This window comes from Tachyglossus aculeatus, chromosome 12 (assembly GCF_015852505.1).
Source record: "Tachyglossus aculeatus isolate mTacAcu1 chromosome 12, mTacAcu1.pri, whole genome shotgun sequence".
Lineage (NCBI taxonomy): Eukaryota > Metazoa > Chordata > Mammalia > Monotremata > Tachyglossidae > Tachyglossus > Tachyglossus aculeatus.
Window position 1 is genome coordinate 2609776 of NC_052077.1, and position 16103 is coordinate 2625878.

Below are 16103 nucleotides of genomic sequence, written 5' to 3' on the forward strand. Positions count from 1 at the left end.
AAGGCTCCTCTCCTCAGAGCGCTGCCACAGACGCCCAGGACTCCGTTCCCGAGAGGCCCGGCCGCCATCACACCGCGCGGCCTTGCTGCTCCCGGAAGGCTCCTCTCCTCGGAGCGCGCCGCCATAGACGCCCGGGACTCCGTTCCCGAGAGGCCCGCCCGCCCGCCCGCCCGCCATCACACCGCGTGGCCCCCGCTGCTCCCGGAAGGCTTCTCTCCTCAGGGGGCCCAGAGAGGCCCGCCATTGACGCCCGGGACTCCGTTCCCGAGAGGCCCACCCACCCGCCCGCCCGCCATCACACCGCGTGGGCCCCGCTGCTCCCGGAAGGCTCCTCTCCTCCGGGCGCCGCCATAGACGCCCTCTGTTTCCACCCCCACCCACTTAAGCGACCTTCTTTATAGTGCCCCCCAGCCCCCCTTCCCGGTCCCGTCCTGACTGACTCTCCCTCCCGCCCCCCACCCCGGGAAAAAAGGCCCTAGTTATCACCAAGTTACATTAACGACAACCTCATTCGCACCTCCTCAGCCTTCCTGTCCCGCCATCGACCCCCGAGGCCTGGAATGCCCTCCCTCTGCCCATCCGCCAAGTTAGCTCTCCTCCTCCCTTCAAGGCCCTACTGAGAGCTCACCTCCTCCAGGAGGCCTTCCCAGACTGAGCCCCTTCCTTCCTCTCCCCCTCGTCCCCCTCTCCATCCCCCCATCTTACCTCCTTCCCTTCCCCACAGCACCTGTATATATGTTTGTACATATTTATTACTCTATTTATTTATTTATTTTACTTGTACATATCTATTCTATTTATTTTATTTTGTTAGTATGTTTGGTTTTGTTCTCTGTCTCCCCCTTTTAGACTGTGAGCCCACTGTTGGGTAGGGACTGTCTCTATATGTTGCCAGCTTGTACTTCCCGAGCGCTTAGTACAGTGCTCTGCACACAGTAAGCGCTCAATAAATACGATTGATTGATTGATTGATTGATTTGTATCCTACCCAGTGCTTAGAACAGTGCTTTGCACATAGTAAGCGCTTAACAAATACCAAAATTATTATTATTATTATTATTATTACAGTGCTCTGCACACAGTAAGGGCTCAAAAACTACGATTGAATAAAAAAATGCATTATTTATATTATTATTATTTATATACATAAATAATATATATATTATTATTATTTATAATGGACTAGCTGTTCAGACACTGGGCTGGTCACTCAGACTGACACTGGACTAGCTACTCAGACACTGGGCTGACCGCTCAGACACTGCTCTTACCGCTCAGACACAGGTCTGTCATTCAGACAGACACCAAGCTGGGCAAACAAATACAAGCTACTTGAACACACAAATGAGCCCCACAAACACAAAATGATGCAAGTGCCAGTGAGCATCCACACCAAATATGTCATCCATGAGTATTTCCCATGAAAAGGGAAGCCGGTGTCACATTCAAGCACGCATTTGACTCCTTCAGGCCCACCTCTGGGAAAAGCGGGCACACCTGCGTGCGGAACGACAAATGTTTACATGGGAGAAAACTGAAAATAAGCTACAAGGAAGGGATATATGTCCTCTCTCTTCCTCTTTCTCTCTCTCTCTCACCCCCTCCGCTCATACATACACACACACACACAACAATGGGATTTTTGTTTGCTTCAGGAACATGTGACAGAGCAGTCCCTGCTTTGCGTAGCTCTGTAGGGCAGGTGTCTCAGGTAACAGGTGGCTGTTCCGGAGCCAGCTCCTCTAGGGATAAAAAAGAATGACTTCATAGGGGTGGAGTCCCTGAGCCGGCTGGAGAGGCCGCGGTCTCGGTCAGGAACACCTAAAGTCAAGCGATCCGGTTAAAAGAGGAGCGCCTGTCCACCTAAGGGAAGCTCAGCCCTGTGGTCACGAGCTCCTCGCCCCCAGAGCGGTCAACGGTGGCCTTCGCTCCAAATGGAGCCCAAAGAAACCCCCGGAAAGGAAAGCTTGGGACCCAAGAAGAAGAATCTGACCTTCTTGAGACACAAGCTGTACATGCTGGAGAGGAGGAAGACGGACACGGTTTTGGAGAATGGTGCTTCCGCGGACCTCAGTAACTCTGGCACCTTGAGGAGGAGCCAGTCGGACAGAACCGAATACAACCAGAAATTACAAGGTAACTGGAAACGGATCAGTGACCGAAAGGAACTCACTTTAACGCCAAGTCTTGCCACTTGCCTCCTACTTCTATCTAAGGCATCTGGGCCTTTTCGGTTTCCTTGTGGTTTTTTTAAAAGCTACTTATTAAGTACTTACTGTGTGTCAGGCACTGTTCTGAGCACTGGGGTCAATGCAAGTTAATCGGGTCAGACATAGACCCTATTCCTCGTGGGATTCACTCCCTAAGTATTGAGTCCCCATTCTACAGATTGAGGAGACTGAGGCAGAGAGAAGTTTAATGACTTACCCGCGGTCACACAGCAGGCAAGTGGCAGAGCCGGAGTTAGTACTCTGGTCCTCCTAGGTCCTAGCCCTTTTAATAGTAATAATAATAATGATGATGGCATTTATTAAGCACTTACTATGTGCAAAGCACTGTTCTGAGCGCTGGGGAGGTTACAAGGTGATCAGGTTGTCCCACGGGGGGCTCACAGTCAATCCCCATTTTACAGATGAGGTAACTGAGGCCCAGAGAAGTGAAGTGACTTGCCCAAAGTCACACAGCTGACAATTGATGGAGTCAGAATTTGAACCCATGACCTCTGACTCCCAAGCCCAGGCTCTTTCCACTGACCCACGCTCGCTGCTTCCCTAGTTTGGAGCTGGTTGGAGCATAAAGGAGAAATCTGGGTTCATGCCCACTACTCAAAAACTAAACCTTGATCCAATTCACCAAAAATACGTGAGGTCGGTACTTTTTATTCGTTAAGTCAGTTCTGTAGTCTTGGTCAAATCTGTTGGTTTCTTCTTTTTCTTACGGAGTAGGTGATAGACGAAGGCATCAACTTGCCAAAGATGGCAGCCATGAATAGATGTGTCCTATTTACCAGTATAAGATCTAAAAGTGGCTGGGGTTGTATTAACAATGCAACACCCCATTCATTCATTCATTCAATCGTATTTATTGAGCGTTTACTGTGTGCAGAGCACTGTACTAAGCTCTTGGGAAGTACAAGTTGGCAACATATAGAGACGGTCCCTACCCAACATATTCCATGCAACAAAATGACATAATTAGAGAAGCAGCGTGGCTCAGTGGAAAGAGCCCAGGCTTTGGAGTCAGAGGTCATGGGTTCAAATCCCAACTCTGCCAATTGTCAGCTGTGTGACTTTGGGCAAGTCACTTCACTTCTCTGGGCCTCAGTGACCTCCTCTGTAATATGGAGATGAAGACTGTGAGCCCCCCGTGGGACAACCCGATCACCTTGTAAACTTCCCAGTGCTTTGCACATAGTAAGCGCTTAACAAATGTCATTAGTATTATTATTATTATCTAGCTCACAAGATTTGCTGGAATTTAGTTATAAAGGTTTATCAAAGATCCCATTCCTTTATAGGAACTGAAATGTCCTTTCAGTCTGGTTAGAGCTGTGAGGGCACTTCAAGTTCCCTGATTTATTATTTTTTTCAATTGTTCCGGTTTGTTTGCTTTGGGAACGCTGAGTTATTTTAAAGAGAAATCACTCCCCGAGGATGAAGAGAACTGGTGCCATATTATTACTCAAACCTAGCTCTGTTTTTTCCTTGGTGGCCCTTCAGGCTATCTATTCTTGATCCTGAGGTGACTTGGTCAGAGCCCGGATAGAGTTTTAGCATTGGGCAGAATGCCTGTTACCTGATCTTCCCAAACCTGCCTCTCCTGCTTGTCTCACGGTGAATGCTTGTACTCGAGTAACATCCAGCCTGTGGGCGCAAAAACTTCCGTGAGAAGGAAGCGTAGCCCATTTGCTCATTTTCTCCATGCATTGCCAGCAGCTTCTTCTGCTCTAATGAATTTCCCAAGTGTTAAAACCCAGGACTTTTCCCTCTCTGAATCCCTAGACGAGCAGGCCAAAGCCTCTTTGTCGGGGTGAGGAGGAAAAAGCGAAAAGGAAGACCTAGTTCACACTCACAGGGACAGCAGGAGAGTGAATGATAAGGTCAGTGAACCCAACTTCATTCATTCATTCAGTCGTATTTATTGAGCGCTTACTGTCATTCATTCAATCGTATTTATTGAGTGCTTACTGTGTGCAGAGCACTGTACTAAGCGCTTGGGAAGTACAAACTGGCCAAATATAGAGACGGTCCCTACCCAACAGCGGGCTAGTCCTCCCAGAGAAATGGTTCAAAATCATCATCATCATCAATCGTATTTATTGAGCGCTTACTGTGTGCAGAGCACTGTACTAAGCGCTTGGGAAGCACAAGTTGGCAACATATAGAGACAGTCCCTACCCAACAGTGGGCTCACAGTCTAAAAGGGGGAGACAGAGAACAAAACCAAACATACCAACAAAATAAAATAAATAAATAGAATCACACCTGAATGACATCACACGCCGCTTACGTGCTGCATAAAGAAATGTCATATTGAATGGTGGTGGGGACTGAATGTCTGAAGCCAGGCCTGCTGTCACTTGGGAGAGTACAATCCAACAGAGTTGGCAGACACATTCCCTAGAGGGGGAGACAGACGTTAATATAAATAATTTATAATATATAATTTAAAGATATTCATTCAATCGTATTTTTTGAGTGCTTACTGTGTGCAGAGCACTGTACTAAGTGCTTAAAGATATATGCATAAGTGCTGTTGAGGATGGGCAGGATTTATGCTTCACGACTCCTCGGTTTGCTCCAGCCCTGGGGAGGAAGCGACCATTTGCTGAAAACCAGAAGGGAAAACTGAGGCAGGTGGGAAGAGCAACAAACTGCAGCTCAGAATTCAGGCTCTACCACGGGGAAATGGAAACTCACCAGCATTTTTCGCTGCAGCTTTCCAACAGCAAAACAGATCATGAAAATAACACTAGCCCCCACCTACTAGTGGTATTTTAATAGTAATTGTGGTATTTGTTGAGCGCTTTCATTCATTCAATCGTATTTATTGAATGCTTACCGTGCGCAGAGTACCGGGATGGATACAAGCAAGTTGAATTGGACGCAGCCCACATGGGACTCACAGTCTTCATCCCCATTGCACAGATGAGGTAACTGAAGCACAGAGAAGTGAAGTGACTTGCCCAAGGTCACACAGTAGATGTTGTATTTATTATTATTATTATTATTATGTAGCAGAGCCCTGTTTAGAACCCCTGTTCTTCTGATTTCCAGGTCTGTCTCTATCCACTAATAATAATAATAATGGCATTTATTAAGCGTTTACTATGTGCAAAGCACTGTTCTAAGCGCTGGGGAGGTTACAAGGTGGTCAGGTTGTTCCGCGGGGGGGCTCACAGTCTTAATCCCCATTTTACAGATGAGGGAACTGAGGCACAGAGAAGTGAAGTGACTTGCCCAAAGTCACGCAGCTGACAATTGGTGGAGCCGGGATTTGAACCCATGACCTCTGACTCCAAAGCCTGGGCTCTTTCCACTAAGCCACTAGGCCACGTTGCTTCTCCCTAGCAGGCCATATATTCATTCATTCAATCGTATTTATTGAGCGCTTACTGTGTGCAGAGCACTGTGCTAAGCGCTTGGGAAGTACAAGTTGGCGACATATAGGGACGGTCCCTACCCAACAGTGGGCTCACAGTCTAGAAATCTCCTGTTCATGGTCAGGAATCCCTCAGTTTAAAATAATGCTTGGGCCAGAAAATACGGTCATCGCTCCGCGAGAGTTGAAACAACTTGAAAAACCCAACCTGCCTCCCAATCCGCCTCTACTTCAGCCTCTGCGCTGCCCTTTCTCGCTCCTATTACTCTAGGCTGGAGATGGAAGCAAAGTCCCAGAGGCCAAATTTCCCTCGGTCTTTCCCTGGGCTACTGGAGGATTTCCTGAGGGAGTAGAAGGTAATGCTAAATACCAGCTGATCAACAACAGTCCTTCGAACCTTTCCAACCTGGAAACGCAGACCAGCGGGCCGGCAAGGCGCAATCGCTAGCTGCTTTTCCGACCATGTTTTGTTGTCTGTCTGCCCCTTCTAGACCGTGAGCCCACTGTTGGGTAGGGACCGTCTCTATATGTTGCCAACTTGTACTTCCCAAGCGCTTAACACACAGCTCTGCGCACGGTAAGCGTTCAATAAGTACGACTGAATGAATGAATCCACAAGAATACTTCCCAGCCAAGGGGAAATTCCATGGCGGGCAGACAATCTTGTTGGCTTCCTCACCTCCTTGCTCAGTGGCAGCATGGATGCATTTTACACCTGTAAACCTTAATTACACTGATACGCTCCCCCACTGGATTTCTGAAAGCACACAGAAAACCATCCCCCCTGTTGCTTGCAAAACCTCAGCCAGACATTTTCTTAATAAGCTTTTCCCCAGTACGCCGTTAAGCTCACCATGGGTGCCTGCTGAAAGGCTACTGGTAATGAAGATGGCCCTACTACAAAGGGAAACTGAATGCCCCATTATTTTTAGAAAGCTTTCCATAAAATGGAAGCCTCCTGCTTTGACATTCCCAGCGCACTGCAGCTTCAACCCGTTCAGGCCACATTCCGCTTCACCTCCTGAGAGGAGTGTTTTCTTGTATCTTCAGAGTTCTGGCCATTCATTCAATCATATTTATTTAGTGCAAAGCACTGTACTAAGCACTTACAGGAGTACAATATAACAATAAACACGTTCCCTGCCCACGATGAGCTTTTGGTCTCAAAGGGGAGACAAGTGGTTCAGTATTTTAGGTGAAGCGGAAATAGGTTTTAGTGAAATTGTGAAGGTAGAACAGATGGGATTTAATGACCGATTGAATGTGTACTTTGAATGAGAGAGGCGAGTCAAGGATAAAGCCAAAGCTATGGGTTTGTGAGACTAGCAGGAGAGTGGTGTTGTCTACTGTGTTGGGAATGACAGAGGGAAGGCAGAGTTAGGGTGGGAGGATAAGGAGTCCTGTTTGGTTCGAACATGTTTAGTTTGAGGTGTCAGGGAGACATCCAAGTAGAGATTCCCTGAATATGAGAATGCAGAGGAGGAGAGAGGTTGGGCTGTTGGGATAGATTTGGGAATCATCCGTGCAGAGTGTTGAAGGTGTGAGAGTGAATGAGTTGAAGGCAACTTAGAGTTTGAGGAGGACTAGGATGAAGTAGAGGCCGTTAGATTTGCAAGAAGGAGAACATCGGTGACCCTAGAGAAGACCGCTCCTGTGGAGCGAAGGGGCAGAAGCCAGATTGGAGGGGGTCAGGGAGAGAATTGGAGGAGTAAAATTTGAGCCAGTGGGTGTAGATAACTTGCTTAAGAGGTTTTGAGAGGAAAGATGGGAGGGAGATGGGGTGATAACTGGAGGGAGCCATGGGGTCAAGGGAAGGTTTTTTGGTTTTTTTTTAAGATAGGCGATACCTAAGTATATTTAGAAGTGGTGGGGAAGAAGCCAGTGGAAAGTGCATGGTTGAATTGGCTGATGGAGGGAAGAAAAGAGGCAAGTGTTTTGATACAGTGCAAAGAGAATGGGGTTGGAGACATTGGTGAAGGGAGTTGGATTTTTCTCCCTCTGCACTTCTTGTGTTCAACCTCAGAGTTTCACCAGAGGAGAAGGAGAATTCCATCCCCAGCACAATTTTTTGTTTAACTAAGCAAGGATCGTGTCTACCTCTATTATAGTAAGCGCTTAACAAATGCCATTATTATTATTATTGTACTCTCCCAAGCGCTTAATACAGCCCCGTGTTCACCGGAGGCGCTCAATAAAAAATTGCACTCTTTAAGCGAGGTCCAAGAACAGTACAGCCAAGAAGGCTGGGCTTTGCTTCTTAATCAGTTACCTTGAGACCTTCAAGACACTAGGAAGCGCTTAGTACAGTGCTCTGCACACAGTAAGCACTCAATAAATACGATTGAATGAATGAATGAATGAAGAGGGAGGAGGGAAACCATCCTTTATTTCCACTCCCAAAATGTGGTCAGAGAATATCAGATTCTCACTAATTAGACTGTTTTGAACTCTGTTGGAACAGAACCATTCTCTGCAAGGACAAGAATACACCTTCTAAATGTCTGGGGGTTAGAACAGTGCTTGGCACATAGTAAACGCTTAACAAATACCATCATTATTATTGCTGGGCACAGGGTGTGAAGGCGGAATGAGGAAACTGGCAAAGGGAAGAAAAGGTTTTCCTCAACATGAGTTACAATCATGGTTTACACTAACGGTATTTAGTGAGAGCTTTATGGTGAACAGTAAATTCAGTGTGGAGGAACCAGACTCCTGAGGTGATGCCACAATTCAGTGGAAAAGTGTGAGAAGAATATTTATCCCTTTAATATTTTTACTCATCTATCCCTAACCCAGCTATATCACCAGGGGAAAGAATTCAACCCTTAAAGCCTCCTCCAAAATACTTCCCCCTCAGGACACTGAAGCCAAATTCACACATGAAGGTTAATTTCCAGGAGAGGTTGAATGGGAAGCTATAGTATTTGTTTGTTAGTAGACTCAGCACTGGGATAGATACACGCTAATCAGGTTGGTCACATGCGGCTAAACCCTATGGGCTTTGGAGTCCGAGATCCTGGGTTCAAATCCTGCTCCGCCACTTGTCAGCTGTGTGACTTTGGGCAAGTCACTTCACTTCTCTGGGCCTCAGTTACCTCATCTGGAAAATGGGGATAAAGACTGTGAGCCCCCTGTGGGACAACCTGATCACCTTGTAACCTCCCCAGCGCTTAGAACAGTGCTTTGCACCTAGTAAGCGCTTAATAAATGTCATCATTATTATTATTATTATTTTGATAGATGAAGAGCAGCCCAAGATCACCCAGAAAACACGTAGTGGAGCTGGGAGTAGAACCCAAGTCTTCTGAATCCTTGTTTTTGTTTCTTTATTATTTGCAGAAGATTAGCAACACTGTAACCGGCTCTCAGACCACATACGTGACAGGTGATCATATCTCACCTTGGAATGTGAGCACGTGATGGGAGAAGATTAGGCTATATTCCCCAAATACGTTGGATTCTGCCTGAAATGTTGAACAAAGTAGCATCCGGTTGATACGCTTAAATGGGAACGTGGCGTGCCAGAAAGATTTAGTAATACTAAAAAGCCAAATCACCTCAGTAGTAACCTCGTTGTAATGCGATGACATTCTTCTGTTCTGCTGTGATAAGCTTACTCTTCCAGGGATTTCACATTGGAATCTATCTTCTTGCGTCCTGTCAGCACCTGAGTTATTGCTGTGCTCTCTGTGTGGGTATTGCTGTAAAATGGAGGTCTTTTCTATTTCCTGAGGAAAAAAAAGTACAAGTCGACTATAGGTTAGGGTCAGAGATTCTGTAATCTTTCCTTTTTTCTCCCGACTGAATACAGTGCTACCATTATGTCCTACTTGCTGCCATGGATTTCTGTCAGAATCAAACGGAAGCAAATCCACACTGACAGAAATCCCCATTCCTTGGCAATTGAAGAGATTTATTTGCAGATGAAAAGAACGGTATTCACAGGCTGAAGGCAAATAGTCCTTTATCAGGGAAATGCTGAAACTAGAATCCAAGCGAAATGGGTTGTTGATTGGTTGCCATGCTTAAATGTGGCCTGGAAACAAAATGATAAACCCAGAGCCTACTCCGTGAACGTTTTTTTGTGCGTTTAACCTTTATTTTTTTTCTGTTCAAAGAATACGCAGTTGGTGAGAATACAAAGATAGCACTAATATGCTGGAACAGACAATAATAACACTGAATTCGTAGGCATTTTATTTTCAGTGATTTCAACAGCAGTTTGATTAATGGTGTATGTCAGGAATCCTGTCATCTTCCCTATGAATAAGCTGGGGATGAATATTATTAGCAATGAAGTGAAGGGTCTTGATCAAAGTCGTTCAATTACAGTCAGCAAATGTTGGATTTAGGAAAATAAAATAGTAGAATCCATCTACTTCTTAATGGTGCAAATATTGAAGCCTCATTTTCAAAAGAACGAAAGGGGATTTGTTACTACTGCTTTTTTCCCAATTTAACAGGGAATGGCGGAAATACAATTGGATGGTTTTTGTTTTTTTTTCTCATATTTTTTCAGTCTTGAGCGAGACCTGCTTCATTCAGTTAACAGTTTGATTGACAGCCCAGAGTGATGATTCTTTTCCATGTATTTGAGAGAGATCTCGGTCTAGATTTACAATTTTAGATTTTAGATATTGTAGCGTGCCTGGTAATAATAATAATAATGATGATGGTATTTGTTAAGCGCTTACTATGTGCAAAGCACTGTTCTAAGCGCTGGGAAGGTTACAAGGTGGTCATGTTGTCCCACAGGGGGCTCACAGTCTTAATCCCCATTTTACGGATGAGGTAACTGAGGCACAGAGAAGTGAAGTGACTTGCCCAAAGCCACACAGCCGACAAGTGGCGGAGCCGGGATTTGAACCCATGACCTCGGACTCCAAAGCCCGGGCTCTTTCCACTGAGCCACACTGCTTCCCCTAGTAGATAGACAGAGCACCAGCCTGGGAGTCTGTATTTATTGAGCTCTTACTGTGTGCAGGGCACTATACTAAGCGCTTGGGAGAGTGCGATGGAAAGATGTCAGAAACACATTCCCTGTCCACAACGAGCTAAAAGTCTAGAGGGGGAGACAGACATTAATATAAATAAATTACAGATATATAAATTACAGACTATCTAGAGGTAACCTCAAAAAATACATAGCTGCTGCAGCCTGTGGCTCCTCTCTAATGTGAGCAACCTCCTAGCTGCAATGCAAGTGGCTATTGGCTTGCCCCCTCCTACTTCACCTCCCTTCTTTCCTTCTCCATCCCAGCCCACCCACTCCGCGCCTCTGGTGCTAACCTCCTCACTGGGCCTCGTTCTCGCCTGTCCCGCCGTCGACCCCCGGCCCACATCCTACCCCTGGCCTGGGATGCCCTCCTTCCTCACATCCGCCAAACAATCACACTTCCCCTCCTCACATCCTCACACTCACCTCCTCCAGGAGGCCTTCCCAGACTGAGCCCTTCCTTTCTCTCCCCCTCACCACCCTCTCCATCCCCCCATCTTACCTCCTTCCCTTCCCCACAGTACCTGCATATATGTCTGTACATATTTATTACTCTATTTATTTATTTATTTATTTTACTTGTACATATCTATTCTATTTTAGTTTGTTAGTATGTTTGGTTTTGTTCTCTGTCTCCCCCTTTTAGACTGTGAGCCCACTGTTGGGTAGGGACTGTCTCTATATGTTGCCATCTTGTACTTCCCAAGCGCTTAGTACAGTGCTCTGCACACAGTAAGCGCTCAATAAATACGATTGATTGATTGATTGATTCCCCCTTCAAAGCCCTACTGAAGGCTCACCTCCTCCAAGAGGCCTTCCCAGACTAAGCTCCCCTTTTCCTCAGCTCCCCGTCCCCTCCCCATCACCCCGACTTGCTCCCTTTCTTCTACGCCCCTCCCCACAACTTGTGTTTATATGTACATATCTATAATTCTATTAATATTAATGCCTGTCTACTTCTATTTATATATAGTGATGCTATTGATGCCTGTTTACTTGTCTGCCTTCCCGCCTTCTAGACTGTAAGCCCATTGTGGGCAGGGATCGGCTCTCATTATCGCTGAATTGTACTTTCCAAACATTTAGTACAGTGCTCTGCACACAGTAAGTGCTCAATAAATGCGATTGAATGAATGAATAATAATGATGGCATTTGTTAAGCGCTTACTATGTACAAGACACTGTTCTAAGCGCTGGGGAGGATACAAGGTGATCATGAATTCTTCTAGACTGTGAGCCCACTGTTGGGTAGGGACTGTCTCTATGTGTTGCCGACTTGTACTTCCCAAGCGCTTAGTACAGTGCTCTGCACACAGTAAGCACTCAATAAATACGATTGATTGATGAATGCTCTCGGTCTGTATCCTGCCCAGGGTGACACTGGGCTACTGGTAGGGCTGGTGGGAGTGAAAGGGACTGGGGAAAATTTGGGAAAGCCTGACATGTAGAGTTCTTTGTTTTCAAATTTGGATATTTGGAATTTGCTTCACTTTCGGTCCCAAAGCTCTTATGTACATATCTGCAAATTATATCTTGCAAACGTATTTATTTATATTAATGTCTGTCTCTCCCTTTAGATTGGAAACTCGCTCTGGGCAGGGAACATGTCTACCAATTCTGTGGCATAATACTCTCCCAAATGCTTAGTGCGGCACTTTGCCCATAGTAAGAGCTCAAAAAATACCATTGACTGTTTGAAGATGCCATTGAGGGTAAAAATTCACCCAGAAGCGCATGTGGGATCGTGAAAAGGCCAATGTGGGATCCACAGTCCCATTTTCATTGTGCACACAAAAGTTCTGTCAGTCAGTCAGTGGTACTTACTGAGTACTTGTGTGCAGAGCGCTCTACTAACTACTAGGGAAGGCGCAATACAACGGAGTTGGTAGGTGGCCTTTACCCTCTACAAGGAGAGATAGACATTAAAATAGATTAGGAAGAAGGTAAATAGAGTATTTATTGAGTGCTTACTGTGTGTAGAACTGAGCTCTTGGGAAGGTACAGTACAACAAAGTTGGTAGACATGACATGTTCCCAGCCCACAATGAGCTTACAAACGTATTTATTTATATTAATGTCTGTCTCTCCCTTTAGATTGGAAACTCACTACGGGCAGGGAACATGTCTACCAATTCTGTGGCATAATAATAATAATCATAATAATAATAATAGCATTTGTTAAGCACTTACTATGTGCAAAGCACTGTTCTAAGCGCTGGGGAGGTTACAAGGTGATCAGGTTGTCCCTCACGGGGCTCACAGTCTTCATCCCCATTTTACAGATGAGGTAACTGAGGCACAGAGAAGTTAAGTGACTTGCCCAAAGTCACACAGCTGACAAGTGGCAGAGCCGGGATTTGAACCCATGACCTCTGACTCCAAAGCCCAGGCTTTTTCCACTGAGCCACGATGCTTCTCCAATAATACTCTCCCAAGGGGTAAATAAGGGGTAAATAGAAGGGGTAAATAAGAAAATTTACAAAAGTATTTCGGAGCTGGGGCTGGGGTGAATATCAAGGTGCTTACGGGTTAGTCGATGCAGAGGAGAGGGCATGAAGGGGAAATAAATAGCTTAATCAGGGAAGGCCTCTTGCAAGTGATGTGATTTTAGGAGGGCATTGTAATTTTAGGAGGCTGTCCTTTGTCGTGTTGTCATGCTTAATATTTGTGGTGTCTGGCATTGTTTTCTATTTTGATTCCTTTTCTCTTGTTCCTTACAAAGCTTTTGCTTAAAACAGCTATTCCTTTCTTTATGGAAACGCACTAAGCAGATCTGTCTCAGCAACTGACTCTCAGTTTTCACCTGGGACACAGCAATTTCTGAGGATTATTTTTACTGTTTCTTTGGACTATTTCCTCTGCCTTCCCTCTTTTCCGTTTCCCAATTTCTTCAGTCCAAACACGGCTGTTTGAGTATCCTGCTGTCGCTCACCGATGTCACGTGTCCCGACCGGTATAGCTGTGTGACAGTGATCAGCGTGGCTCAGTGGAAAGAGCCCGGGCTTGGGAGTCAGAGGCCATGGGTTCGAATCCTGGCTCCGCCACGCAGCGTGGCTCAGTGGAAAGAGCCCGGGCTTTGGAGTCAGAGGTCATGAGTTCAAATTCCGACTCCACCACATGTCTGCTATGTGATCTTGGGCAAGTCACTTAACTTCTCTGGGCCTCAGTTACCTCATCTTTAAAATGGGGATTAAGACTGTGAGCCCTACATGGGGCAACCTGATCACCCTGTATCCAGCCCAGCGCTTAGAACAGTGCTTTGCACATAGTAAGTGCTTAACGAATGCCAATTATTATTAATATCATTATTATTCTCTGTGCCTCAGTTACCTCATCTGTAAAATGGGGATTAAGACTGTGATCCCCAAGTGGGACAACCTGATCACCTTGTATCCCCCCAGTGCTTAGAACAGCGCTTTGCAGATAGTAAGTGCTTAACAAATACCACCATCATTATTATTATTATTATTACTTAACTTCTCTGGGCCTCAATTCCCTCATCTGTAAAATGGGGATTAAGACTGTGAGCCCCACGTGGGACAACCTGATTACCGTGTATCACCGAAGCGCTTAGAACAGTGCTTTGCACGTTGTAAGCGCTTAACAAATACCATCATTACTATTATTATCATTATAGCTTCGATGCTAGGAGGCCGGCTACGTTCCAGAGCTTCGTGATTTGTGATCGTGACTTGCCGTTGGATATTGAACAGTGGCCTTTAATTAAAGCAGATGATGCTTTAAAACAACAGGCTGTAGCCCTGGTGTGTGGTAACGAGGTCTCACTGCCATTGAGAAGGTTGGATAACCTTAAAAAACAGAACATGGTCTAGTGGCTAGAGCAGCTAGAAGCAGCGTGGCTCAGTGGAAAGAGCCCGGGCTTTGGAATCAGAGGTCATGGGTTCAAATCCCGGCTCTGCCAATTGTCAGCTGTGTGAGCGGGCCTCAGTTTCCCTTCCCCGTGGAGGGAGGGGGTGTCTGGGATAAGCCTGCAGATGTAAGAGAAGGTTTAAGTAATAATAATTGTGATTATTTATTACTAATAATAATCATCATGGCATTTGTTAGGCGCTTCCTATGGGCCTGGTGCTGTAATATGTATAACACCTGTATATATGTTTGTACGTATTTATTACTCTATGTATTTATTTTACTTGTACATATTTATTCCATTTATTTTATTTTGTTAATATGTTTTGTTTTGTTGTCTGTCTCCCCCTTCTAGACTGTGAGCCCGCTGTTGGGTAGGGACCGTCTCTATATGTTGCCGACTTATACTTACCAAGCGCTTAGTACAGTGCTCTGCACACAGTAAGCACTCAATAAATACGATTGAATGAATGAATGAATGACTTTGGGCAAGTCACTTCACTTCTCTGGGCCTCAGTTACCTCATCTGTAAAATGGGGATTAAAACTGTGAGCCCCCCATGGGACAACCTGATCACCTTGTAACTTCCCCAGCGCTTAGAACTGTGCTTTGCACATAGTAAGCGCTTGATAAATGTCATTATTATTATTAGAGCACAGGCCTGGGAGTTGGAAGGACCTGGGTTCTAATCCCAGCTCCGCCACATCTGCTGTGTGACCTTGGGCTGGTTGCTTCACTTCTCTGGGCCTCAGTTACCTCATTGATGAAATGGGGATTGAGACTGTGAGCCCCACGTGGGACAGGGGCCGTGTCCATCCTGATTAGCTTGTGTCTGCTCCAGCCTGGCCCAGAGTAAGTGCTTAACAAATACTTTTAAAAACTGCAGCTGTGTATACCTTTAGTTCCAGACTGATACCACATCATCATCATCATCATCATCAATCGTATTTATTGAGCGCTTACTATGTGCAGAGCACTGTACTAAGCGCTTGGGAAGTACAAATTGGCAACACATAGAGACAGTCCCTACCCAACAGTGGGCTCACAGTCTAAAAGGGGGAGACAGAGAACAAAACCAAACATACCAACAAAATAAAATAAATAGGATATGTACAAGTAAAATAAATAAATAAATAGAGTAATAAATATGTACAACCATATATACATATATACAGGTATACCAGGTGTATATATATACCACACTGCCACCACGCTCTGTTTGACGTTCTCCCTAAGGATGTGTCGGCTTTCTGGATTTGTTTTTCTATTTCCTCTTCGACCTCTGCGGTGTTGGTTGGTGAGCTGCCCTGGTAACGGTTTCTATGACGGCATTTCGCTGAGTGTTCCCAATATGGATTTGTCATTGGGTGTGTTTCTTCGTATGGTATTTGTTAAGCATTTACTATCTAACAGGCAATTTACTAAGCACAGGGGAAGATACGAGATTATCAGGTTGCTCCCCATTTTACAGATGAGGGTCAGATAAATCAAGTGAATTGGCCAAGGTCACACAGCAGATCAGTGGAAGAGCTGGGATTAGAACCCAGTTCCTTCTGACTCCCAGCACTGTGCTCTTTCCACGGTGCTTCTCTGAATTTTTGGTTGTGTGAGTGGCCTCCCTGAGGTAATTGAGGCA

General features: G+C 45.5%; 1 protein-coding gene across 1 annotated transcript in view; it reads left to right on the top strand.

The window, feature by feature from the left end:
• The first annotated feature begins 1934 nt into the window (after window positions 1-1934).
• The window catches only part of ARHGEF38 (Rho guanine nucleotide exchange factor 38), a 107740-nt gene continuing 93571 nt past the window's right edge, over window positions 1935-16103 (top strand). The window contains exon 1 of the mRNA XM_038755249.1: window positions 1935-2136. Coding sequence (XP_038611177.1) covers window positions 1935-2136 — 202 coding nt within the window. The remainder of the gene's footprint in view (window positions 2137-16103) is intronic.